The sequence below is a fragment of the Terrapene carolina genome, unplaced genomic scaffold (assembly GCF_002925995.2).
Source record: "Terrapene carolina triunguis isolate 2854851 unplaced genomic scaffold, T_m_triunguis-2.0 Scaffold85, whole genome shotgun sequence".
NCBI lineage: Eukaryota > Metazoa > Chordata > Testudines > Emydidae > Terrapene > Terrapene triunguis.
The window spans coordinates 43,162,088-43,187,312 of record NW_020664436.1 but is presented as its reverse complement, the minus strand read 5'-3'; the positions used below and the strand labels follow the sequence as shown (position 1 = coordinate 43,187,312).

General features: G+C 47.0%; 1 protein-coding gene across 1 annotated transcript in view; it reads left to right on the top strand.

Annotated features, from left to right (window-relative positions):
- ADGB (androglobin) overlaps window positions 1–25,225 on the top strand; it is a 219,879-nt gene that overhangs the window by 135,270 nt on the left and 59,384 nt on the right. The window contains 2 exon segments of the mRNA XM_026649581.1: window positions 3,160–3,313; window positions 20,376–20,563. Coding sequence (XP_026505366.1) covers window positions 3,160–3,313; window positions 20,376–20,563 — 342 coding nt within the window.

Below are 25,225 nucleotides of genomic sequence, written 5' to 3'. Positions count from 1 at the left end.
GGGTCAGGTGTCAGCCAGGTTACCCGAGCTTCTTAACCCTTTACAGGTAAAAGGATTTGGAGTCTCTGTACACAGGAGAGCTGTTACCCTTCCCTTTATAGTTATGACAGCAACGCTCACTCCATATCCGCTCTGTCCTCCCGTACACAGTCAGTCTACCGTTTTCTTGGCTGTTTTTGATCTTTGCACGCAAACTCTAGTGGCAGATGCCTCCCTAAAAGGATTCTCTTCATCCATCCTTCATAAATGCTGTCACAAGGTGGTCCCCAAGAGTCTTTTCTTAACTTAAGTACAGACATCAGCCACTCCAGATCTCCTTTACCACCAGCTAGTCCATCAGGCCACCACCATTAATGCTATTTACATTTTTCAACTCCCAGCCAGCTCCCCCACTTGCTTCTGGGGAAGGGAGCAGTACTAGCAGCAGCCAGCTCTGCCTTTCTTCAGGGTCTTAGCTCCTGCATCCAGGGCTTCCTTCCTCTCAATTTATCTGCTCCCAGCTGTTGGGGTTATGTCCTCCACTAATTAGCCCCTCAGCTATAGCTCCACTTGTTAATTGATCCTGTAATTAGATCCCAATTAACCTATATTGGTGGGGATTTGAATGATGGGATACTGACTTAGCTCCTGACTCTGCACCTCTGTTACACATGCCCATATCATCTCATCTCAGCCTCCTCTCTTGCATTTTCTCTCTGATATCGCAGACCTTGGTCTCACACCTGATGACATTCTGTGTTTGGTCCAGTAATGCCACCTCTTCACTGCCCTAAGACATCTCATTTCAATGGTGTCAGGTCTTCTCAAGTGCTTCTCTTTGGTTGCCAATGTCTCTGATCCATACAGAAGAGTGGTCTTATCGTGTTTTTGTACAATTGTCCCTGAAGTAGTCTAGACATCTGTTTATCATAGATCACTCCACTTATCTTGCACCAGACTTTCCACTCAGCAGCCTTTCCTGCTGTTCTTTGTTGATTTTTCCATTTGCTGCTAACCAGCCCCCACAGTTCGTCAGTGTATAAACCTGATTTAGGTACTGGCCCTCAAGACTGATATTCATCTGTCTTGGTTCCATGCAAGTCACTCGCATGATTTCAGTTTTACTCATTTTGAGGCCATAGTTTGTTAGTTCCATGTTCCAAGCATCAATCACCTGGACCAGATCTTCCTCCCTGTTGACCATTAGCACAGTTATCATCTGCATAGATCACCTTTGTATCACCTTCCATTTGTATTTGCCTACTTATGAAGTCCATCAAAATTATGAATAGTAATGGAGTAAACACTGATCCCTGGTGGAGTCCAACCTTCACCTCAAACCCCTCTGTTGCACTGAAAACCCCCCTGTTGCACTAACTTTTTATCAGGGAACTATGTGACTAGGTGTACCAGGCCCTGAGGTCCCCTGCTGGAGGTCTCACAGCCCTACCACATCCCGCCCCAGGAAAGAGCAGTAGAGGTTAGTCCTCCAGGCTGCCTCGAGTGACTGCGGGGAAGCAGCCAATCCGAGAGAGGTTGTAGGGAGCAGCCAATCAGAGTCCAGCAAGCTCATATAAAAAGGAGCTGCTGGACTACGGAGCAGGATCAGCTGCTGGCAGGGACCAGGGGAGCATGAAAAATGCTCCTGACTGGCTGCAGGAACTCAAGAAAGACTTCAGCCTTGGGGTAAGGGTGAAGGTGAAGGTGTGGAAGTGGCCCAGGGAACAGTAGCAGCAGCAACAGAGTAAATAGTTAAAGAGAAGCAGCAGGTGGCTGCTACTTTATAGGGTCTCTGGGTTGGGACCTGGAGTTGTGGGCAGTCCTGGGTCCATCACTGAGGAAGTGCCTTAAGCCCTGAGTGACTCAGCTGAAGAGCTGGGGCAATAGGCGAAGAGTCTCCATGGAGGAAGCTCTGGGGCACTGCTTCATACCTTGAGGGGCAATTTAAGAGAGCTCAGGGAAGGTTGCAGGAAGAGACTAACCAAGGGTACTGTGATAGGCCCTGTTGGACTTGTACCCCAGAAGGAGTTTGTTTTGTTCACTTATGAACTGTGTGTGACTCAGCCGGAGGGTGGTAGCCAGTGAGAGGCACTGCGAGCAGCACAAAGCTGAATAAACAGCAGGCGCATGCACATATTTGATAGAGGGCACTCATGGGAAGCAAGTGGGCCCCGGAACAAACCATCATACAGATCTATCACCATCTGGACAAGTGCCTCTGGTACGCCATAGGAACATAGCAGAGGCACCGGTAGTCATCTAGATACTAGGTACTTTGTCAAATGCTTTCTCCAAATTGATGAAAGCCTAACCATGCTTGACATTTCCCTCTAGCTTCTTTTTCACCAACTGTCTAGAGGTGAACATCTGTAGTCCCTTTCCTTTTCTAAAACCAAACAGCTCCTTTCCTAAAACAGGCTCCACTATTCAATGAATGCTACTATCTGTATTTCTCTCTAACAGTTTCATGCAGTGGGACAGCAGCTTAATTCCTCGGTACTTTGAACAGTCGTGTGTGTCACTTTTGTGTTTGCATATTGGTATCACTATGGGCTTTCTACATTCTCTTGGGATTATCTTCTCTTTCCAAACTGTGTGCAGGTCTCATGTGAGCCAGTATACACCAATCAACCTATATTACAAGATCCATATTACATAAGGAGCATATAATAATGAGCATATTTTGCACCACATTGTGATAAGTAAGCTACAACACATATAAGCATGTGTGTCTATATTAGTTACTCACACATTTTGGGGGTCCAGTGCTTTCAGTCACTTAAGTTCAAGTATCTACTATAACTGACTATTTGAATTTTATTTTTTACAATTAAAGAAACTTTTAAATTATTTTTATAGTTCCCCCCCCAAAGTGAAATTGCAATTTAAAAGATTTTTAAACAAATAATGTTTGTAACCCTATACAATTAGTTTATATTCAGATTTTTAAAGATTGCAACGCCTGCAGCTAGTTGTTGTTGTTGTTGTTGATGGCTTTGTGTGGGAGGTTGGTTAGGACAAAACTAAACAACATCTAGCATTTCTAATTTTGAGCAGCTGGAATGTACACAAACATACACACATGATTATTATTATATTACAGGATCCACTTTATTGGTGAAAAGCAGTTTGAAATTGAAAACATTTTTCAAAAGAGATGTTACCTCTCTTTTACTGTAGGGAAACATTTCATGTGACTGAAGATATGCTTGTAGTGCCAAAGGTGTACACAACCATCCCTACCTGTATGCTCCATGTTGTAGATAATGACACACTGGAAGAAATGCCACGCATCTTTCTCAAAGTGGCCCCTCATGTTTATACCAAGAATAAGGTAAGTCCAAACATCTAGGGAGTACAACATCACTATAGAAATAATAATGGTGGTTATATAAATATAGGCCAAGCTCCTCTGACTTCACAGGACTTGCACATATCTCAAAAGCACACACAATTTTAATTTATCTGATTGGTCCAGAAAAGAGGCTGCCACAGTTGCAGTTCAATTCCAAGCCTCTTCCACCACAGAAAATGCCTTTCCTTGAAGTTTGCTGTTATCTCCAAAAGAGGTTCAGTCTTCCAATTTCCCTAGCTAAAGTATTGCTGCATTTATCCCTGACACCATAGTGGTAATTGCTAATCCTGTTGCTCTACTGGACCTAGTATGTAGTATGGATGAGCAGGAACAAACCTATGAATCTAGCACGAATAGTCTTTCATATGTGGGAGACGGGTACGCCAGCCAACTACTATGATGCTGGAAATGATGCGGCTAATATCAAGGCATGTAGTATTTGGTTACTATGACCCCAGTGCTGACTGTTTTAGACATGGTTCCACAAAAGTGTCTGCATTACTTCAGAAACAGTAATGTTTTAAATTTAAGTCTCTTAAAAATTAGCTTTTTAAGGGTAAATTTTCAAAAATTGAAACCTAACATGTATCTGCAAAATGTACACAATACCCAAACAGGTAATTGCAGATGTAAATGATGTATTTGAGCACACAATTTGAATAATTGTGTGTGCAAACTGTTGATTGTGCAGATAATGGGTAGGAAGATGGCACGCATAGACTACCATTTTTTTTTCAAAATTAGCTCATTCAACAGGTAACTTTTACTCCCTCATTCCACCCTTTAGTCTGTTCCTTCCACTATTGTGTGAGATGTCTTAAACAAGGAATGTATTTGCATTGGTTTGTATAGCGCCTAGCAGAGTGGGGCCCAATCCTTTTCTGAGCCTCTAGGCGCAGCTGTAATACAAATATTAATAATTTTCGTTTGCCGGCATAGCTTTCAGGAACAGCAGGTTGAAAATCTGACCTTTAATCTGAGTCACTGTTTATTAATGTTTTGGTTTTGAGTTATGTAAACATTGAGACTTCACTCAATCTTCAACATCAAAATAGCAATGATGTGAATGTACCTCATAACTCATTCCTTAAAAAATTACAACTTGATTGTAATCAAGTATTTGTAGAAATGCGCATTGTAAGATGAATTGTACAATACTGTAATACTTACATATATTATTTAAATTAGTAAATTGATTTTTGGGAGGGAGCCAGGGCAGGTGTTCCTTTTTAAGTTCTGGATAAAATCGCATAAAAATAAAGTCAAATGTTTGTAGGAATCAGTGTTTTACAGTTCTTCAAGGAGTGACCCTATGTGCCTTTGACTGGAGATTTCTCATAGCAGTGTCCATTCGACCCATCCATGCGTGTTACTCCGCCTTATGCTCCATGCCATTGCTATATAGTACTGTCTGGGCCAGGGCCGGCTCTAACTTTTTTGCCGCCCCAGGCAAAAAAGAAGAGCGCCGCCCCGCTGTAACATCCTCCTGCCAGCGCTGCGCCGCCCCCCCCCCCCCCCCCGCCCCCCCAGTGCCGCGCCGCCCAAACCCCCACCCCTCCCCAGCGCCGGGCCGGGCCGCCCAAACCCCCGAGTGCTGCGCCGGGCCGCCCAAACCCCCACCAGCGCCACGCCACTGAAACACCCCCTGCGCTGCCCGGCCGAAACAAAAAAAACAAGAAAGACCACCGCAAGTGCCCCCCGACACCCCAACATTGGCCGCCCCTTCTATGGTGCCGCCCCAGGCACGTGCTTGGTCGGCTGGTGCCTGGAGCCGGCCCTGGTCTGGGCTAACAATCCTCAGTTCCTTCTGCGCCACTCCGGCTTGAGATGGAGCCTTAGCTAGCTGTCCGGCTTGAGTTTTTTACCTCAACTGTGCTTTTCTGTAGATAGTGTAAATAGTAGTTAGTTAGTGATAGTTAGTTGTTATATTCATTTAAAAATTAAGTAAATTTTTTATATATATATAAAAAAATCTTGTTGGGTAGTTTCTCTCCGGGGGAGTGATTTTCTCCCATTCCAAGGCTATGCCCAAGTCTCCCGGAATCGATCATTGCCTGTCACGCCAGGAGGCAATCCTGGTAAGCGATGGACACACCTGCCGCATCCATTGCCTTGGGGAATCACTCATTCCCCAAAAGTGAAACTTCTGACTGGCATTGAAATCTAAAGTCGAAAAGAACAGGGAGATAAAACTTTGATTCCTTATGATGGAGAGCTCACTGTGTCTGTCCTCTGACCCAGGCGAGGAGCACCCTTTTTACCATGGTATCTGAGTAAGTCAGCTGCCTCTTCTATCTCTGAGCCGCACTCCTCGAGGGCATCTAAGACGAAGACCCAAGATTCCTCTTTTAAGTCATCCGAGGACCAAGTACCAAGTTCTCCAGGTAGTGAATCTATCTCAAAGAAGTTTAAGACATCACCTCCCCCAGATCCCATCAGTCTCCAGCATGGTACCCATGAGGTTCCTGGTTTTTTATGTACTGAGAGCTCTGACAAGCTTTAGAGACTCTAAGGTACTGAGCTCCGAGAGACCATCGGTACCTGGAGACTGCAGCAGCAAGAAGAGGGATAGCTCGGTGGTTTGAGCATTGGCCTGCTAAACCCAGGGTTGTGAGTTCAATCCTTGAGGGGGCCATTTGGGGATTTAGTTGGGGATTGATCCTGCTTTGCGCAGGGGGTTGGACTAGATGATCTTCTGAGGTCCCTTCCAACCCTAATAATCTATGATTCTAAGAGCTTCACCATGATACTGAAAAAGACCACTCAACATCCATCAGGTTTCCCCCAGAAGTGTTCAAAACTCATGGTACCATCCACTCCTTTGGCTATCTTTACCTCAAGCCATGGACACAGTACCAACACTACTCTTGGTACTGCAAGATTTCTGGTTTCCACGAGACCTCGCAGTGTCAGACTCTTGATTCATTATTGCTTGGTTCTGATCTCTGCTCAGTACCAAGAACCTCCAGGTCTCCAGATGCCCGCCCACCTACTACTAATGGCAGAACCTCACATTTCCTCAATCCTGAGAGCATCCAGATCCCCAGACATATGTCTGGGACTGGTGGTGGTACCTCAAGCTCCTTCTGCTGCCCTACCATTACTGAGTGTCTCAGGAAAAAAAGGATTATGATGAAGACTTTGCCTCAGCTTCCCAAATATCAGTGCAAGGCTCTCCACTCCACCCCATGAAGGTTTTTTTTCTCCTGAGGTTCCTGAGCTCACTCATCACAGACATCCACAGCTAGGATCCTGCTGGGGCGACCACCCGTGGATTCTGCCACCCATGCCATATGCACCACCCCCTTGAAGTTCCTGGGTGGCTTATCACCATCAGTTCTCTCAAAGGTCATCTGGTAGTCTCAATTCCTCCCATGTGCAAAAAGGCAGATAAAAAATTACACTCCCTTTAAGGAGTCAGAATTTTTATTTTCTCACCCATCTCCTAACTCCTTTGTGGTTGAAGCATTTAACGAATGTGGAAGGCAGCACCACGCTAAATCTATGCCCTATGATAAAAATCTTAAATGTCTTGACCTCCTTGGCAGAAAATCTTATTACTTTACAGTTTAGAATCACCAATGATCAGGCCTTAATGGCGAAGTATAACCACATAAACCATAGTAAGCTAAACTCCTTTATTGAACATCTGTCAGCAGAACACAAAGAGCAGTTCCAAGCAATTGTTATAGAAGGTCAGCTCCTTGCCAGGACACCTCAATAGGCTTCTCTTGATGCTGCCGATACTGCCACTCATTCAGTTTACACAGCAGTAGTTATGAGTAAGGCTACGTTTTAGTCACGGGTATTTTTAGCAAAAGTCATGGACAGGGGTCACAGGCAGTAAACAAAAATTCACGGGCCATGACCTGTCCATGACTTTAACTAAAAATACCAGTGAATAAAACTTGGGGGCAGCTTCCCGGGGCCCCCGCGGGTGTTGGGGGAGGGCGGCCTGCAGGCACTGGCCCTACAGCTCCCATTGGCCGTGGTTTCTGGGTGGAGGGAATGTGCAGAGCCGCCTGGCCACACCTCCGCCTAGCAGCTGAGTAAGAGGGATGTCACCGCTTCCGGGGAGCCCCCCAGGTATGCGCTGCCCAGAGCTCGCCTCACCCTGTCCTGTACCCTAACCCCTACCCCCTCCCACACCCAAACTCTGCTGCTGCTGGGGGGGGGAGCATGGGGGCCTGAGACTGCCCCAGCAGCATCCGGTATGCCTGGCACAGGGACTGCCTGAGTTGCCCCTGAGCCAGGTGGACTGGCCACTGCAGAAGTCATGGAGGTCACGGGAAGTCATGGAATCCATGACTTCTGTGATAAACTCGCAGCCTTAGTTATGAGGAGGGCCTCCTGGCTTTAGCTCTCTGGATTCCCAAAGGAGGTCCAGAATACGGTAGAAGACCTTCCTTTTGACAGTACTAAGTTGTTCGCTGGCAACACGGATGTATCTCTGCACACATTAAAAGAAATAATCCCATTCACCTCCCCATCTGTCACCCTAAACCTCACTGGGATAAGGGGGGAGCATTGCTCCACATGCTTGATGTCAGGAGAGCTCTGGTCTTCTACCTGGATAGGCCTAAACACTTCAGGAAAACTTGCAGATAGTTTGTCTCAGTCGCAGACAGATCAAAAGGAGCTGCTCTCTCTAAACAGAGGCTCTCTAGGTGGATAACTGACTATATTAGTAATTGCTACCAACCTCATAATCTCAAAGTACCTGCTGGCATATGAGGCCACTCAACGAGATCTATTTCCACCACCACAGCCTTTAAGAACGTTCCTATCATTGAAACGTAAAGCTGCAACTTGGACTTCTATGCATACATTTGCTGAACACTATGCAATAATTCGTGATTCTCCTTTCACTACTATATTCAGCTCAGCTGTACTTTCTTCCACACTGGATTAGACTCCGAAGCCCCCTCCTCCTTAAAGGGGAACTGCTCAGTATCACCTAGAGTGAAGCACCCATAGAGATACTACTCGAAGAAGAAGAAGAAATGTTTACTCACCCTGTGCAGTAACTGCAGTTCTTTGAGATGTGTGTTCCTATGGGTGCTCCATTACTGGCACTCCTTCCCTTCTGCTTCAGAGTTCCCTGTCATTGGGCTTTGTGGTACAGAAGGAATTGAGGATGGTTAGCCCACGTAGTACTATATAGAAATAGCACCGAGCACAAGGCAGAGTAACGCACATGCACAGGCCAACTGGATGCTGCTATGAGAAATTTCCAATCGAAGGATCCAGAGGCGCAAACGCACCCAGAAGGGAGCACCCATTGGGACACTACTCAAAGAAGAACTGCAGTTACTGCACTGGGCGAGTAACCATTTTTTATTTCACTTCTAGTAACAGCTAATAATTCTTGACATGCTGGTACTGTGTATTTCACTAAACTCTCACATTATTTTAATACTATTGCAGCCTGTTTAAGGTTGTTTTAAGTTGAGACTGTCCTTTCAATCTGTCTTACTGAAACTTTTTTCTGTTACTTACACTAAATATGTTTTCATTAAGAAATTCTGTGTCTTACCAATGCTGATAATCTGGTTTCTTGAACGAACAATTTTTCACTTAAACTTCTTTTTAATAGCATAGGAGACAAAACACTAAGGCTAGAATCTTAGTATTACTCCAGAATTGTGCGTTATGAAACTGTATTTTATTCACTTGAACTTTGCTTTCACATAATGAAACTCTCAATAAAAATACCATTTTAAATTAGACAGCTGGCGGTATTTTAATTGGCTTCATAATTATATATAGATCATTAAAATTCCAGTGGACCAGCAAACAATATAGAAAAGCCACAATAGTATTGATGTGACATCATGCAGTTATTTTAACATAAATATACTATCTAATGCTATTATTAAGTTAACTGACTTTGAATATGAACAGACTACACCTCCTTTCTAATAGTATGTTATAAAAAACATAATGTAACACAGCAAGTGAGAAATAATATCTAAATTCCTAAATGTCAGTATTAATGCAAAACAGATTCTTTTCTTGATATAACCCTACCATTTAAGTTTTATGCTGCAAAAACTATGACTCAGCAACTCTCGACGAAGGTTAAAATATCCACAGATATTATTCTGCTGCAAAGCCAGTTCTGGAAAAAATTAAAGTTAATTTCAAAATGATTGACACTGATAAAATCTGCAGAGTAGCAATAGTGTCTGTCTCTCTTCTGCAGACTTTACAGTGTAGATAGACACTTCAGTTATATCCTTGGCTGTATTTGGAAGCATACCATTTTAATCTAAACCCTTTCCCTGTCTATCCTATCTTCCACTACCAAGAAGATACACATTATTTCTTTATTTTTTTTATTGTTCACAAGGTTTTTATGAGTAGATGGAATAATGAGATAGAATAAGGAACAAAGTACTGCTGAATCTTCAATTGGAGTCCAAAGATTCTATTTTTAATCATTTGTAAGTGTTCTAAAATTGTCGGTCCAATAATATCAAGCAAATGATTTTTGACCTTTTGACCAAATTTTCTGCATTATTTATTATGTTCAATAAATAAGAAAGGCTTTGGGATCTGATCTTAAATACATATGCATCTGAATACTTTTAATCATTTAGACCCTGAGTCATGGTAATACCTAAGCATGTGCTTAAATCTATTCCTGTTGAGGAAAGCTCTTAAACGTGTGCTTAAATCCTGTTAAGGTCAATGAGACTGAAGCATGTATTAAAGTGCTTACCTAAATAGGGATGTTTTCCTGAATCGTGGCTTTGGCCTTGAGTAGTCTACATTGTCCAATTGATTACAACTGGGTAAAGTTACTCATATCTATGACTTTGCAAGATGGGATCACTGGATTATAAATGGTCTTTTTTTAATTGCTTTTGAGCTCTCATTTTAAACACTTAGTAATCCTGATAATAGAACACAACACAAGACCAAAATAGATAAATCTGAAGCCAAAACATAGGTTATTTGGAGCTCTGCTGTATTTGTTATTTAAAACTTGGTTGATTGATTTATTTTAATCTGAAGTTCTCAAGTAGTAAGAGCATGAAAAGTAAATATCTCGTTCAATTTTTCAAAAACTGAAATGTGAAAAACTAAAATGTGTACTTGTTGCTCAATGTACCATGTACTGGTATTTCTGTTACTTTCCAAATTTATAAAATTGACTTACATATAGCTTTATAATTTGGTATTCATACACTGATTATAGTGCAATTCTATAGTATTCATGATTAAGGGCTTGATCCCAAAGTCCACTTTTACAATGGGAGTATTTTTGTTGACTTCAGTGGACTTTGGTTAAGGCCCAAAAAGAAGAGGAAGACAAATTGTAGCATAAATATGATTTAATATAGGCTAATTAAGATATTCTGTGTTTTTAAAGGCAGGCATTGATGTATAATATTGATTGCACTGCAATTTGTCAGTGAGTGAGGTGCTTTGAGTTGTTATGATATCAGTAAAAGTGGGATCGTGTAATTTGGTCTCAATTTTCAGGGTGGATTCTATCTGGCCTCTACGTTTTCCTGTCAAAACATGTGTGCCCAAAAAGCGTTGCATGCATCTTTTGGAGGACCTCAGGCACCAAAAGGAGCTGCCAAATCCTGTGCAAGTGCCATTTGAACATGGAAATTTTCTCTACAAATCTGAATTTTGGGTCTCTCAAATGTAAAGGCTACTGAATTTAGATCTGTGCTATTTTTTGTCTAATTTAGATGAATACTCTTGGTGCAAATATACTATGCATTAATTGCTAGTATACTCGTCTCCTCATCTTCAGCTGCAGTGACCTCTTATTTTTCAAGTAACTATGAGCTCAGTTTATTGGCATATAATAATTTTCATTCAAAATCTTATATGCTTTTTATAAATTCTGACATAAAATTCAAACAAAGACAAAATCTTTTTTTCTAAAATCTGGTGTATAGGATAAAATTTGCAGGCTAGCCTTTCTCAATAATTCTTAATGCAAAACCATGCATAATGTTGTTTTCCCTCTGGTATTTTTATTGAGAGTTTCATTATACCGAAAACAGAATTTTGTATAGTCTTCCAAACATAGCATTGGAAATAGGGGTGTCACAAATCTTCAGTTCATATTTGATTTATGTACAAATACAGCTATGCTATCCCAGGTCCCAACTCGCCACTGGCCTCCTGTCCCAGTGTAGGGACCCTCAACTTTCTTTTTTGCACTTCTTACCACAGAAAATTCTTTACCTATTCTTTCCTGTTTGTCCCCCTTCCCACCTGATCTCAGACCCTTTCCTCGACCCTGCCATTTGCTCCCAGCCACCACTGTCAATATGCATATGCAGCAAATAGAAAAGCCAGTTATTGTGTATTTAGCCAGATCATCCAGAAAACATGAATCCATCACACCCCTCCCCCTCCCCCACTCTGTTGAGTGAAACTAACTTGTACCAATGTATTGTCCACACTAGGGGTTTATACTTCATGCCTCTCCATATCCAGTAGCCCCAACGACCCTCTCTCTATTTTTAATGGGCCAGGTATTTTTGCTGTTGCTGAACAAAAAATGAATAAACAGTAGTACACTTATTAAAAAAAATTCAAATGAGTCAGGCTGGTGGTCCGGTAACAACGGAGCATGGGGGATCTGAATGAAGGGCAGCAGGGAGTGATAGGATACATCCCCTTGGGAAAGGAGCACCTTGTATCACTCTCTAGCAGTCCTCTCTGGCTGACTGGAGGAGCAGTATTGTCGTCCAAGGCAAGCAGCATCCAGCCGCACTCACCCAAGGGAAGGTCATCACAACATAGGGACTTTGGGAGGTGGGATTGAATTCATTTAGGGTGGTATTTTCAAAAGTGCACAGTGTTGGCCTAAACTCTACTCTCATTAAAGCCAATGCTAAAACTCCCATTGACTTCAATGGAAGCAGATTTAGGTAAACAGCTGGATGCTTTTGAAAAATCACACACCTTCAAAGCATACATAGATGTTTAAGTAGTGGAGAACTTGGTGCTATCCCTCTGAAACAGTCTGTCTCTGAAGTGATCTAAGTCTTCTGAGCTAATTCCCACTAAAGTGCAACCCCACACAACTCAGGAGACCCACAAAATTATGGAAAATTGAGGAGCCAGGATTATACATACACAGAAGGGAGGAAGAGCTTTCAAAGCAGGAGGGAGAGAAACAGAGAAATAAAGAAAGAAGATTTAAAAAAGAAAATGGGGTGGAGGTGGTGTGGGAAAGAAGGAACCAAAGAGTTTATGCATTTTTTTAGACGTTAGTTTCAGTAGTCAGTCATTTTTTGTATCTGTTTCTTTTCATTTAAATTATTCATATTTGAAAGAAAATGTCAGTATAATAGTAACTTGAGGATGCTGCCATAATCCACAGCTTTGCCAATTTAAATGGAACAGAAGCAAACTTCTTCTTCGAGTGCTTGCTCATATCCATTCCAGTTAGGTGTGCGCGCGCCGCGTGCACGATCGTCGGAAGATTTTTACCCTAGCAACACCCGGTGGGTCGGCTGTGGAGCCCCCTAGAGTGGCGCCGTTATGGCGCTGGATATATACCCCAGCCGACCCAGCGCCCCCTCAGTTCCTTCTTACCGCCCCTGACGGTTGTTGGAACTGTGGAGCGCGGCTTAGCTGATCTCCACACTCCCTAGCTTCTCATTGTTCTTGTTATAGTTAGTTATATAGATAGTTTTCAAGTTAGTTAGTTAGTTAGTGTATTGTGTATATATATATAGTTGTATATTGTTATCGGGGGTTTAGGGGGTGTTTTTCCCCTTTTCCCCCCGGCGCACAGCCGGGCCCATGCCCAAGGCTCCTGGCTTTAAGCCGTGCGCGTCCTGCGGGAAGCATATGCCAACCAGCGACCTGCATAGTTCTTGCTTGAAGTGCCTTGGAGAGACTCATCCAGCAGATAAGTGCCCTATCTGCAAGGCCTTCAAGCCGAGGACAAGAAAGGAGCGGGACTTTAGACTCCGACAGCTCCTGATGGAGGCGGCTCTGAGTCCGGATCCTCCCTCGGCGCGCCCTGTCCCGGCACCGAGCGCTTCGGTGCGCAGCGCCCCGGCGGGCCCGACCGGTGCGGCAGAAAAGACTGTTCGGCACCGACCGACGTCGGCACCGCGCCCGCCTAAAGAACCTCGGCACCGATCCATTTCTCCGGGCCATAAGAAGGCCGGCAAGGCGCGGGATGTTGCTGCCGCGAAGATACCGGCTCCCCCGGTGCCGGGGGTAGAGCCGCGTCCGCAGCTGGACCGCCAAAGACAGGCGGCCACACCGTCGACTCCGGCACCGAGGCCGTTGAGTCCGGTGCGGACTGTTTCACCACCAAGGCTGGTGGTGGAACCTTGTCTCCCTTCCACCCCGGAGACCTTCGCTACCGCGAGAGACCTGATCGCCCTCACTGAGCCGGCGCCGTCGCAACTCCCGGCACCGGTGGCTCCACGTGTGCTGCAGTCCAGAGGGAAACCTGCCCTGGTGCGCCCACCGTCGCCAGCACAAGTCTCTCGGCACCGCTCCAGATCCCGAAGCAGGTCCCGACGCCGCTCTGAGTCCCGGCGCCGAATATCACCTCGGCACCGGTCGTACTCGCGGCCCAGATCTTCCTCGCGGCGCCGTTCAACATCCCGGCACCGTCGCGACGACCGGCACCGATCGGGGTCGAGGCGCAGCTCCCGGCACCGGTATGAGCGCCACTCGGGCTCGAGAGGCCGCTCCCGGTACCACGCCTCCTCCAGATCGTCGTCCCGTTCCAGATCGGGATCCCGGCACCGGAGGGACTATCGGCACCGGTCCAGGTCCCGGCACCGTTCGCCGGAACCGCACAGGGACAGATCGCCTTACGGTCGGCACCGATCGGCACCGTACCATCCGGTGCCGACGGCATCGGGTTCGGCACCGCCGTGGCCGTCGAGATCGGCTTCGCGGTCATCTGAGACAGTGGAGGCCGGCCACCTGCAGGAGACCGACGACCCTATGCAAGGACCTGCGCATTGGTCCTTCTGGACTCCTTGGGCCTACCACCAGGCACAAGGAGCTCCCCTATCGGCCTCCCGCTCTGGCAGTTCAGAGCCTAGGGCCCCAGAGTCCACCATCTCCCGCCCTCCCCCAAGGGACGTGGAGGCTCCAGTGCCCGCACCTGCAGAGGCCCTGGACCAGGGGGCAGGCGATGCCCAACTCCAGGAACACCTGGAGCAGGACCAACCATTGGACCCCTTGCCACCGGGGGCATCCTCCTCGTCCTCGCCTGATGAGGCCGTAGCGGGCACATCCGCCATTGGGCCGCCTCCCATAGACCTTCGGGCCCATCAGGACCTGCTGCGTCGCATGGCTCGCAATATGGACCTCCAGGTGGAGGAGATTGCGGAGGTCCATGACCCAATCGTGCAGATCATTTCAGCGGATGCTCCATCCAGGGTGGCATTACCGCTGATCCGCACCATCCAGGCCAACGCCACCACTATCTGGCAGACCCCGGCCTCTATTCCGCCCACGGCCAGAGGGGTTGAGAGAAAGTACTTCGTGCCTTCCAGGGAACATGAGTATTTGTACACTCACCCCCAACCGTGCTCACTGGTGGTTTCATCAGTCAATGCACGGGAGCGACATGGCCAGCAGGCTGCTGCGCCCAAATCGAAGGACGCTAAGCGCTTCGATTTGTTCGGACGCAAGGTCTATTCGGCTGGCGGACTGCAACTGCGGGCAGCGAACCAGCAGGCGCTCCTGAGCCGCTATGGCTTCAATATGTGGTCCTCGATGGGGAAATTTAGAGAGCTGGTTCCCCAGGACTCGAGGGAAGAGTTCGGGGCCTTGGTAGAGGAGGGCAAGCGGGTGGCATGCACCTCCCTACAGGCATCCCTTGATATAGCGGACTCGGCCGCTAGGACCCTGGCGTCGGGGATAGCAATGCGCCGAATCTCCTGGCTCCAGGTGTCAGGCTTGCCACCTGAACTGCAGCAGACCCTGCAGGACCTACCGTTCGAGGGCCAGGGCCTCTTTTCAGAGAAAACGGACTCGAGGCTCCAAAATCTAAAAGACTCCCGGACAATGATGCGCTCCCTGGGGATGCATGTCCCAGGGCCTCAGCGCAGACCCTTCAGGCCCCAGCCTCAGCGGTTCTACCCTCCCCCGCCTCGTCCAAGACAGGACTTTGCCAGGAGGCGGGGTCGAGGTGGTAGGCGGAGGTCGACCGGCCCTCAACCCGGTCAGAACCAGGGCCAGCCTAGGCCACCTTCTGGGCCTAGACAAGCCTTTTGAAGGTGCGGTCAAGGACGGCACCTCAACCAATTTCCAGGATTCGGTTCCCCCCTTCCGGGATCGCCTCTCCCGTTTCCACCGTGCTTGGTCCCGTATAACCTCGGACCATTGGGTCCTTCGCACGGTGAAAGGGGGATACGCCCTCCAGTTTTCCTCGCCCCCCCCTCCCACTCCCCCTCCCCGTCCCTCTTCAGGGACCCTTCTCACGAGCAACTCCTTACACAGGAGGTTCTTGGGCTCCTCGCTATGGGGGCCATAGAGGAGGTTCCATCGGAGCTAAGGGGCAGGGGGTTTTACTCCCGCTACTTCCTGATACCCAAGTCAAAAGGGGGTCTACGGCCCATTTTAGACTTACGCGGACTCAACAAATTCATAGTAAAGTTGAAGTTCCGCATGGTGTCATTGGGGACCATTATTCCTTCACTGGATCCTGGAGACTGGTTCGCCGCCCTCGACATGAAGGACGCTTATTTTCACATAGCAATTTATCCGCCCCACAGACGTTTCCTGCGATTCGTGGTAAACAGGGTACACTACCAATTCGCAGTCCTTCCCTTCGGCTTGTCCTCGGCTCCCAGGGTGTTCACAAAGTGCCTGGCAGTCGTCGCGGCCTTCCTTCGTCGACAAGGGATACAGCTGTTCCCGTACTTGGACGACTGGCTGGTACGCGGCCGCACCAGAGACCAAGTGCAGGCTCATGTCCGCATAGTGACAAACACTTTCCACGAGCTGGGCATTCTACTCAACAGAGAGAAGTCCACTCTAGTACCAACTCAGAGGATAGAGTTCATTGGAGCAATCCTGGACTCCAGACGTGCCCGAGCCATACTGCCAGACAGCCGATTCCATACCATCTCAGGCGTCATTCAAGGTCTCAGGGCCTTTCCAATTACCACCATAAGAACATGCCTTGTCCTTCTGGGCCACATGGCCTCGTGTACATACGTAACCAGGCACGCCAGGCTGCGACTTCGCCCACTGCAGGCTTGGGTGTCATCGGTCTACCGTCCTCATCGAGACGACCTGAACATGGTGGTCACGGTTCCGGCCTCGGTCTTGGCCTCTCTCGCCTGGTGGACGGATCGCACAGCGGTCTGTGCAGGAGTACCCTTTCACGCCCCGCAGCCCTCCCTCCACCTAGTTACGGACGCTTCATCTCTAGGCTGGGGCGCTCACCTGGGGGAGCACCATACCCAAGGCCTGTGGTCCGCGTCCCAACTAGCCCTGCACATCAACGTCCGAGAGCTGATGGCGGTGCGCCTGGCTTGCCAGGCTTTCCTCAACTTCCTACAGGGCCGTTGCGTGCTGATTCTCACCGACAACACCACGGCCATGTTTTACATCAACAAGCAAGGCGGAGCTCGCTCATCTCCCCTATGCCAAGAGGCCATTTGCCTGTGGGAATTCTGCATCGCCCACTCGATTCATCTCACGGCGTCATTCCTGCCTGGAGTCCAGAATACGCTGGCGGACCGTCTCAGCAGGTCCTTCCAGACGCACGAGTGGTCGATTCGCCCGGACATCATTTATTCCGTCTTCCAAAGGTGGGGGTTTCCCCAGATCGACCTATTCGCATCTCGGGCCAACAGGAAGTGCCAGGCATTCTGCTCCCTACACGGGCGAGCCCCGGGCTCTCGGTCAGATGCCTTCCTCATGGCATGGAAAGACCATCTGTTCTACGCCTTTCCTCCATTCCCGCTGGTCCACAGGGTGCTGCTCAAGATCCGCAGGGACCATGCACGGGTAATTCTAGTCGCTCTCGCTTGGCCGAGACAGCACTGGTACACCACACTGCTGGAGCTGTCAGTACAGAGGCCCATCACGCTCCCCTTGACTCCGGATCTCATCTCTCAGGACCACGGCCGGCTGTGTCACCCCGACCTGCAGTCACTCCACCTCACGGCGTGGATGCTTCATGGTTGAGTCGGTCAGAGCGGCAATGCTCCCAGGCCGTCCAACAGGTCCTGCTGGGAAGTAGAAAGCCCTCTACGCGGACCACTTATTTAGCCAAGTGGAAGAGGTTCTCCTGTTGGTGTGAGCAACGAGCTACGTCTCCCGCGCAGGCTCCTATCCCCTTGATACTGGAATACCTTCTGTCCCTAAGACACCAAGGCTTGGCGACATCCTCAATTAGGGTTCACCTCGCCGCCATTTCCGCTTTCCACCCAGGAGAACTCACGTCCTCGGTCTTCTCTAACCCGATGGTCGTTAGATTCCTCAAGGGCCTAGACCGGCTGTACCCACAGCAACGACAGCCGGTTCCGACGTGGAACCTCAACCTCGTCCTCTCCAGGCTCACAGGGCCTCCGTTTGAACCATTGGCGACCTGCTCACTCCTGTACTTATCCTGGAAGACAGCCTTCCTCGTAGCCATCACCTCAGCACGACGCGTCTCGGAACTCAGGGCGCTGACATCCGAGCCCCCTTACACGGTGTTCCACAAGGACAAGGTGCAGCTTCGCCCCCACCCTGCCTTTCTTCCAAAGGTGGTGTCACCTTTCCACGTAAACCAAGATATATTTCTTCCGGTCTTCCATCCGAAACCGCACGCTACTCGTCAAGACCAACGTTTACATTCTTTGGACGTTCGCAGGGCCCTGGCTTTCTACATTGACCGTACAAAGCCATTTAGGAAAACGACGCAACTCTTCGTTGCGGTGGCCGACCAGATGAAAGGCTCACCGGTCTCTTCACAGTGCCTGTCCTCTTGGATTACGTCCTGCATTCGTGCTTGCTACGACCTGGCCGGTGTACCGACGCCACGCCTCACTGCTCATTCCACGAGGGCCCAGGCCTCCTCGACTGCCTTTCTGGCTCAAGTACCAATCCAGGACATTTGTAAAGCTGCAGTGTGGTCATCGGTCCACACATTTGCTACTCACTATGCGCTGGTGCAACAATCCAGAGACGATGCTGCTTTCAGGTCAGCGGTTCTGCACACAGCAATGTCTCACTCCGACCCCGCCACCTAGGTGGGGCTTGGGAGTCACCTAACTGGAATGGATATGAGCAAGCACTCGAAGAAGAAAAGACGGTTACTCACCGTTGTAACTGTTGTTCTTCGAGATGTGTTGCTCATATCCATTCCAAACCCGCCCCCCTTCCCCACTGTCGGAGTAGCCGGCAAGAAGGAACTGAGGGGGCGCTGGGTCGGCTGGGGTATATATCCAGCGCCATAACGGCGCCACTCTAGGGGGCTCCACAGCCGACCCACCGGGTGTTGCTAGGGTAAAAATCTTCCAACGATCGTGCACGTGGCGCGCACACACCTAACTGGAATGGATATGAGCAACACATCTCGAAGAACAACAGTTACAACGGTGAGTAACCGTCTTTTTTCTGTTCTATGGAAGTATATTTTTATTATTTAACATTTAAATTGCATTAGCACCGAAGGCCCCTGTTAAGATAATGGTGCTGGGCATTGTATAGCCACATTATAAGAAGTTGTTCCTACCCTAAATTCTTAACAATTTAGCAAAAAATCCCATTTTTATGTCAGTGGAAAATGATTTCCTTTCCTCTGCATTGTTCAGTCTAGACCACAGAAATCTGTACCTCTACAGTCAGTGTTATATAACATTTTAGAACTAGCTATAACCCTTCTCTCTTCTGCTTTCAGTACCCCCTTCCTCACCCACTTCCTACCTCAAATCCTCCATTCTCTCTATATTTTATCAGGCATATATCCATTCCACCCTTCTTCACTAGTTCTCATCCAAGTTTTACAGCTTATACTGTGAAACAGTCCTGTGCTTTTCATGGTACATTTTTTTCAATTTTACCTATAATAGGTAACACCAGAGTTCTGAGTTCTGGTCAGTCTGAAGTTAATCTAAAAATATTTTATAGGAATTTTACGTTATCTTATACACTGATGTCAATATGTCCTTTTTTATGGTAATAGTGTCATTTGATGTCAGTACTATCTTCAAACAAGGTAAACCTAAAGCATAACTTCTGGGGAATGGTGTTGAAAATACATCTCACTGATGTTTCCCTGCCTCTGCCTTATGGGATGGGGGGGACCAAAAAGCATCACTGAAGTTTGTTTGTTGTGTCTTGCTCATAATTCACAGTTCTCAACTTGTGAAATAACCTTTAGTTCTTCCTCTAGTGCATCTACTTCCATTTATAATAGATGTTGGGGTGGAGGGAGAGAACAAAGGCATACTTTAGAGAAAGAAAATGAACTCTATTTGCAATCATCGCTATTGCTATTGAATTAATATGGATGGCACTCAGATACTGCAGCAGTATAAAACCCTAAGATAAAGAAATAAGTGGCAGTTCATCACACACAAGTATAATGCACAATAAGAGAACAAAATCAGAATAATCATGGGGAGAGTCAGGGCCGGCTCTAGGCACCAGCGTCCCAAGCATGTGCTTGGGGCGGCACTTTTCAAGGGGTGGCACTCTGGCCCTTTTTTTTTTCCTTCGGCGGTTTGGCGGCGGCACTCCAGCTTTTTTTTTTTTTTTTCTTTGTGCGGCAAAAAACCTGGAGCCGGGCCTGGGGAGAGTTATCATAAGAATTATGGACATGCTGCAATAATGATTAAGATCAATATTTTCCTAATTGGATTTTGCACGACTTGCCATTTAAAATTTTACCAAATATAAATGATGTTACCAAGGGATTCACTATGGGCTCCTTAAGCTACAGTAGGATCATAAGAGAGCCATAGTACTCCACATCAGCAGTGGTATTGATAAGTGTTTGCCCTCTGTGGGTACGTTGTAAGTGCATCATTTTTAGTGATGTTCATTTCTAATGAAAAATGACATGTTTTCTGTTTTTCAGAAAGGATACACATTCATGGCTGAAGCACATACTGGTGACTTACCTGTAGCAGCTGGGAAATGGAGACTACGTCTCATTGGTTCCCATAGTCCACTCCCCATTCTCTCTCGTGATGCTGTAAACAATTTCTATTCCACTAAGGAAATTAAAGACTATTATATACCCAATGACAAGCACATTGTATTCAGGTAAATTTTGGAAGGAGAACAATTTAAATGTCACTTTTTATATGAACACTACTCATGGGAAAATTATATTATTTTTGGAAGAAAAATGCTTTCAAGCAAACAGGAAAGATATACTTGAATTTTACAGGCAATTATGTTTATTCGGTATGAAAGTCAGACTTGAACATTTCCCCAGAGTAGGGTTTACTTTTCTAAAATATTGCCACTACTAAGTGCAGATGTGGGGTGTGGTGCCCTGGTAAAGAAACATTACATTTAACTCGTTACTTTAAAATAATAATAAAGTATTTTGCACTTCAGTACCATGGATCTCAGAAAATGATATAAACTTTAATCATTTAAACTTCATAATCCCCCTGTGAGATAGGTTAGCATTGTAATGTACACTTTGCAAATGGGGAAACTAAGGCACAGAACTGGTTGGCTCCAGTCAGTGAGAAAGGTGGGAATAGAATCAGAAGTCCTTACACTAGGTCCCTTGCTCTAACTACCAGACACCTACCCATCCTATAATATTGGCAGGCAAGTTTCATTTGATTGCAAATTATACACATTTGATTAGAGCATGCATATTCTTTTAGGACAGCATATTTTATATCAACATAAGCAATTATTTGGGTCTGTAATTTTTTTTCAATGGACTAAAATGATTTTGGGCCAGATCCCGAGCTGGCATAAATAGCCATGGTTTATTGAAGTCAAAGGAGGTATGCCAATTTACCCCAGCTGATTAACTGGCTCTTGGTTCAGATCTGTGAGCAGATCCCTGTTCAAGCTTGTAAATACAGCAGTATTTAACAAATAGTGTAAAAAAAATCTACTAGTATTATATAACCTACTGTTACTGTATACATGTTTCAGTTATTAAATGTGGAGGTGAAAGCTCTATTAAAACAGGTTTGGACTATTCACATACCTAAAGATAAGCACACGCATAGACTTTGCAGGATCAGGGTCCTACTTTTATACATGTGTCTTGATAGAGCAGTATTATAACTTTTCACACCAATGTCTGAAATCCGTAGGATTACTCATGGAGTAAAGGATTACTGACCATGAGTAAAGGTGACAGAATAAGTCCCAACAGAAATAAAAATAATTAAATTCCAGAAAAACTTGAAATGGAAATATAACAAATACTCTAAATTCTTGTTAACGGTGCCGTGCCTTGAACAGTTTTCCCTTTTTCTCTTGTCTATGCTCCTTCAAAAAAATTTAAATTTTTAAAATATGTTCACATGCTTATATGTCTGAATGTTCTTTACCTATTGCTGGTGCATATCGATAGTTGCTGACATTTTTTTTTAAACGTACATTATCCTATCTTTTTACTTTGTTTCCTTTGGTAAACCTAAGAATTTTGAACCTGGGAAAGAGGGGGGAAGGGTTTCATACTGAAAGTTGTGATACAACTTTAGCTAATTCATGGTAGTTTGAACAACAACAAAAGTCTTGTTTTAGTTGCATCTGGTGACTTTCAAGTCAAGGCTTAGGCCTGGTCTACACTAGGCTTTTATGTCGAATTTAGCGCCGTTACATCGAATTAACCCTGCACCCGTCCACACCACGAAGCTATTTAGTTCGACATAGAGCTCTCTTAAATTCGACTTCTGTACTCCTCCCCAACGAGAGGAGTAGCGCTAAATTCGACATGGCCATATCGAATTAGGCTAGGTGTGGATGGAAATCGACACTAATAGCTCCGGGAGCTATCCCACAGTGCACCACTCTGTTGACGCTCTGGACAGCAGTCCGAGCTCGGATGCTCTGACCAGCCACACAGGAAAAGCCCCGGGAAAATTTGAATTCCTTTTCCTGTCTGGGCAGTTTGAATCTCAGTTCCTGTTTGGACATTGTGGCGAGCTCAGCAGCAGTGGCAACGATGCAGAGTTCTCCAGCAGAGATGGCCGTGCAATCGCAGACTAGAAAGAGGGCCCCAGCATGGACTGATCGGGAAGTCTTGGATCTCATCGCTGTGTGGGGCGATGAGTCCGTGCTTTCAGAGCTGCGCTCCAAAAGAAGGAATGCAAAGATCTACGAGAAGATCTCTAAAGCCATGGCAGAGAGAGGATACAGCCGGGATGCAACGCAGTGCCACGTCAAAATCAAGGAGCTGAGACAAGGCTACCAAAAAACCAAAGAGGCAAACGGACGCTCCGGATCCCAGCCCCACACATCCCGTTTCTACGAGGCACTGCATTCCATCCTAGGTGCGGCCGCCACCACTACCCCACCAGTGACCGTGGACTCTGAGGATGGGATATTGTCCGCGGCCGGTTCCTCGTCGGACATGTTAGCGGACGGGGAAGATGAAGAAGGAGATGAGGAGGACGATGCAGTCGACAGCGCTGGCACCGCTGATTTCCCTGACAGCCAGGAGCTCTTCATCACCCTTACCGAGATCCCCTACCAACCGTCCCCATCCCTTACCCCGGACACAGAATCAGGGGAAGGATCAAGCAGTAAGTGCTTTAAACATCTAAACATTTATTTTTAACAGAACTGAATTATTTACAATATTAACAATGGCTTATTTCCTAAAGTGCTTTAAACATGTAAACATTTATCTGCAACAAAACTGGAATATTTACAATATCAACAAAGGGTTTCTCATGATTTCTCTGCCTTGGGCTCTTCACTATTTAGTCCCAACTATTTAAAAAATTTTTTACAATGTCCGGTTATTCATGATTATGCAGCCCAAGACGCTCCACTCTTTAGTCCCAGTGCATCTACGCGAAAATCCGGTCAATATGGCCGGGGATAGACGCGAAATCCTCATAGGAGAACTCCTCGTAGGTCTCATGGAGGTACAGTTCCAGCCTGTTCATCAGGTTCCTGGGTAGGGTGATCTTATTGGGCCCTCCGTGGTAGCACACGTTTCCCCGCCACGACACAATCAAGTATTCAGGGATCATCGCACGGCAGAGCATAGCGGCATACGGCCCTGGTTTTTGCATGCTTTCCCTCAGCATGCGTTCCTTCTCGCTCTCCGAGATCCTCATGAGGGTGATGTCGCTCATGATGCCCTGCTTTGAATTAGGGAGGGGAATGTTAGTATTGGGACTGCTTTACAGCCACGCGGTGGAGGGAGAGGGGCAGCATACAGGGATCTTTCCCTGGGACAGCCGCGAGGGGGTGGGACAGGGGCAGAGTTCATGCTTGCCTGATTACTGGCATTGCTTTCAATGTGACAGGAGGCCAGTGCTCCTATTAAAGTTTTAAGCAGCCACAAGTCTAGGGCTTACCATGATTGCCTGCTACAGAAGTTCAGGTGTCCTGCCACGCTTCTCAGATCACTGCAAGACCACTGCAAAGACCACTGCAAGACCCCAGGCACTGAAGGCGAGGGCCGAAAATTCGACCTTGTCCTGAGTGCGCATGTGAGAGGTGCAGTGCATGGTCTTGTTCACAGAGAAAGACTAGGTTCTTTGTACACAACTTCATTTATCTGTCTCAGGAATTCACTCCCTTTTTCCCATTCCCACAGACACATCTGCGACTGTCTCCCAACCCAGTCTGTCAGCACACTCCCAGAGGCTAGCGCAGATTAGGCGGAGGAAGAAGAAGACGCGTGAAGACATGTTCTCAGAACTAATGGACTGCTCCCGAGCCCAGGCAGCCCAGCAGACACAGTGGAGGGAGAACTTGTCACAAATGCACCGAGCAGTCATGGAACGGGAGGAGAGGTGGCGTCAGGAGGACCAACAGGCTACTGAAAAGCTGCTTGGACTAATGAGGGAGCAAACGGACACGCTCCGGCGCCTTGTGGATGTTCTGCAAGACCGGAGGCAGGAGGACAGAGCCCCCCGCTGCAGTCTATCTCTAACCGCCCTCCCCGGCCACCAAGTCCCACACCCCCCTCACCCAAAATACAAAGAAGGAGGGGCGGCAAGGGCCGTTAAAACTTTCAGTCAACACCTGCAGACTGCTCTAGCACTAGAAGGCTCTCATTCCCCAAAATTTGAAAAGTCCTTTCCTACCCACCTCACAGAAGCCCCCCACGTTTCATGTGTGGTTCATAATAAAATATTCGTTTCTGTTAATTACTATTTCCATGACTTTGTTTTGGAGGAGAGTCTGTCTGAAGGGGGGGAAGGGGCTTGGTAATTGGACAGGACAGTCACCTTTAGCAGGGTACAGAGGCGGGGTCAGGTCCAGCATCAGGACACATACACAGTGCAGTCACTAGTGACCCTGGTCAGTCTGGGAGGTGGTTTTCATGTCCTGTGGGGGTGGGGGGGGTTGCTCTGTGACTTTGTGGCGGGGGAGGGCAGTTACAGATCTTATGCTGCGGTCCTTATCCTGGATCACAGAGCCACGCAGCAGGGGATCTGTAACCCTCCTCCCCCAGGCAGAAACTCACATAGCTGACACATACACGCAGTTCCGCCCAGGAGAGCTGGCAGGCTCCGTTGAAACAACCAGTCCACCACTGCAGAGCCTGTCATTCCTGGAGTTTAGAAGCATCATTTGCATCAGAACACTAAACCCGCCCCCCGCCACAGTCTGCGTCCCCGGTTTAAAACATTCCCGCGAAAACAGTAATAAAGACAACGGTGTTCATTGACAAAATAGAACTGATTTTATTTTTTGGGAAGGGGGTGAAGGGGGTATGTAACTGGAGGTTCAGCTTCTGTGTCCACAAACTTAACAGTCACT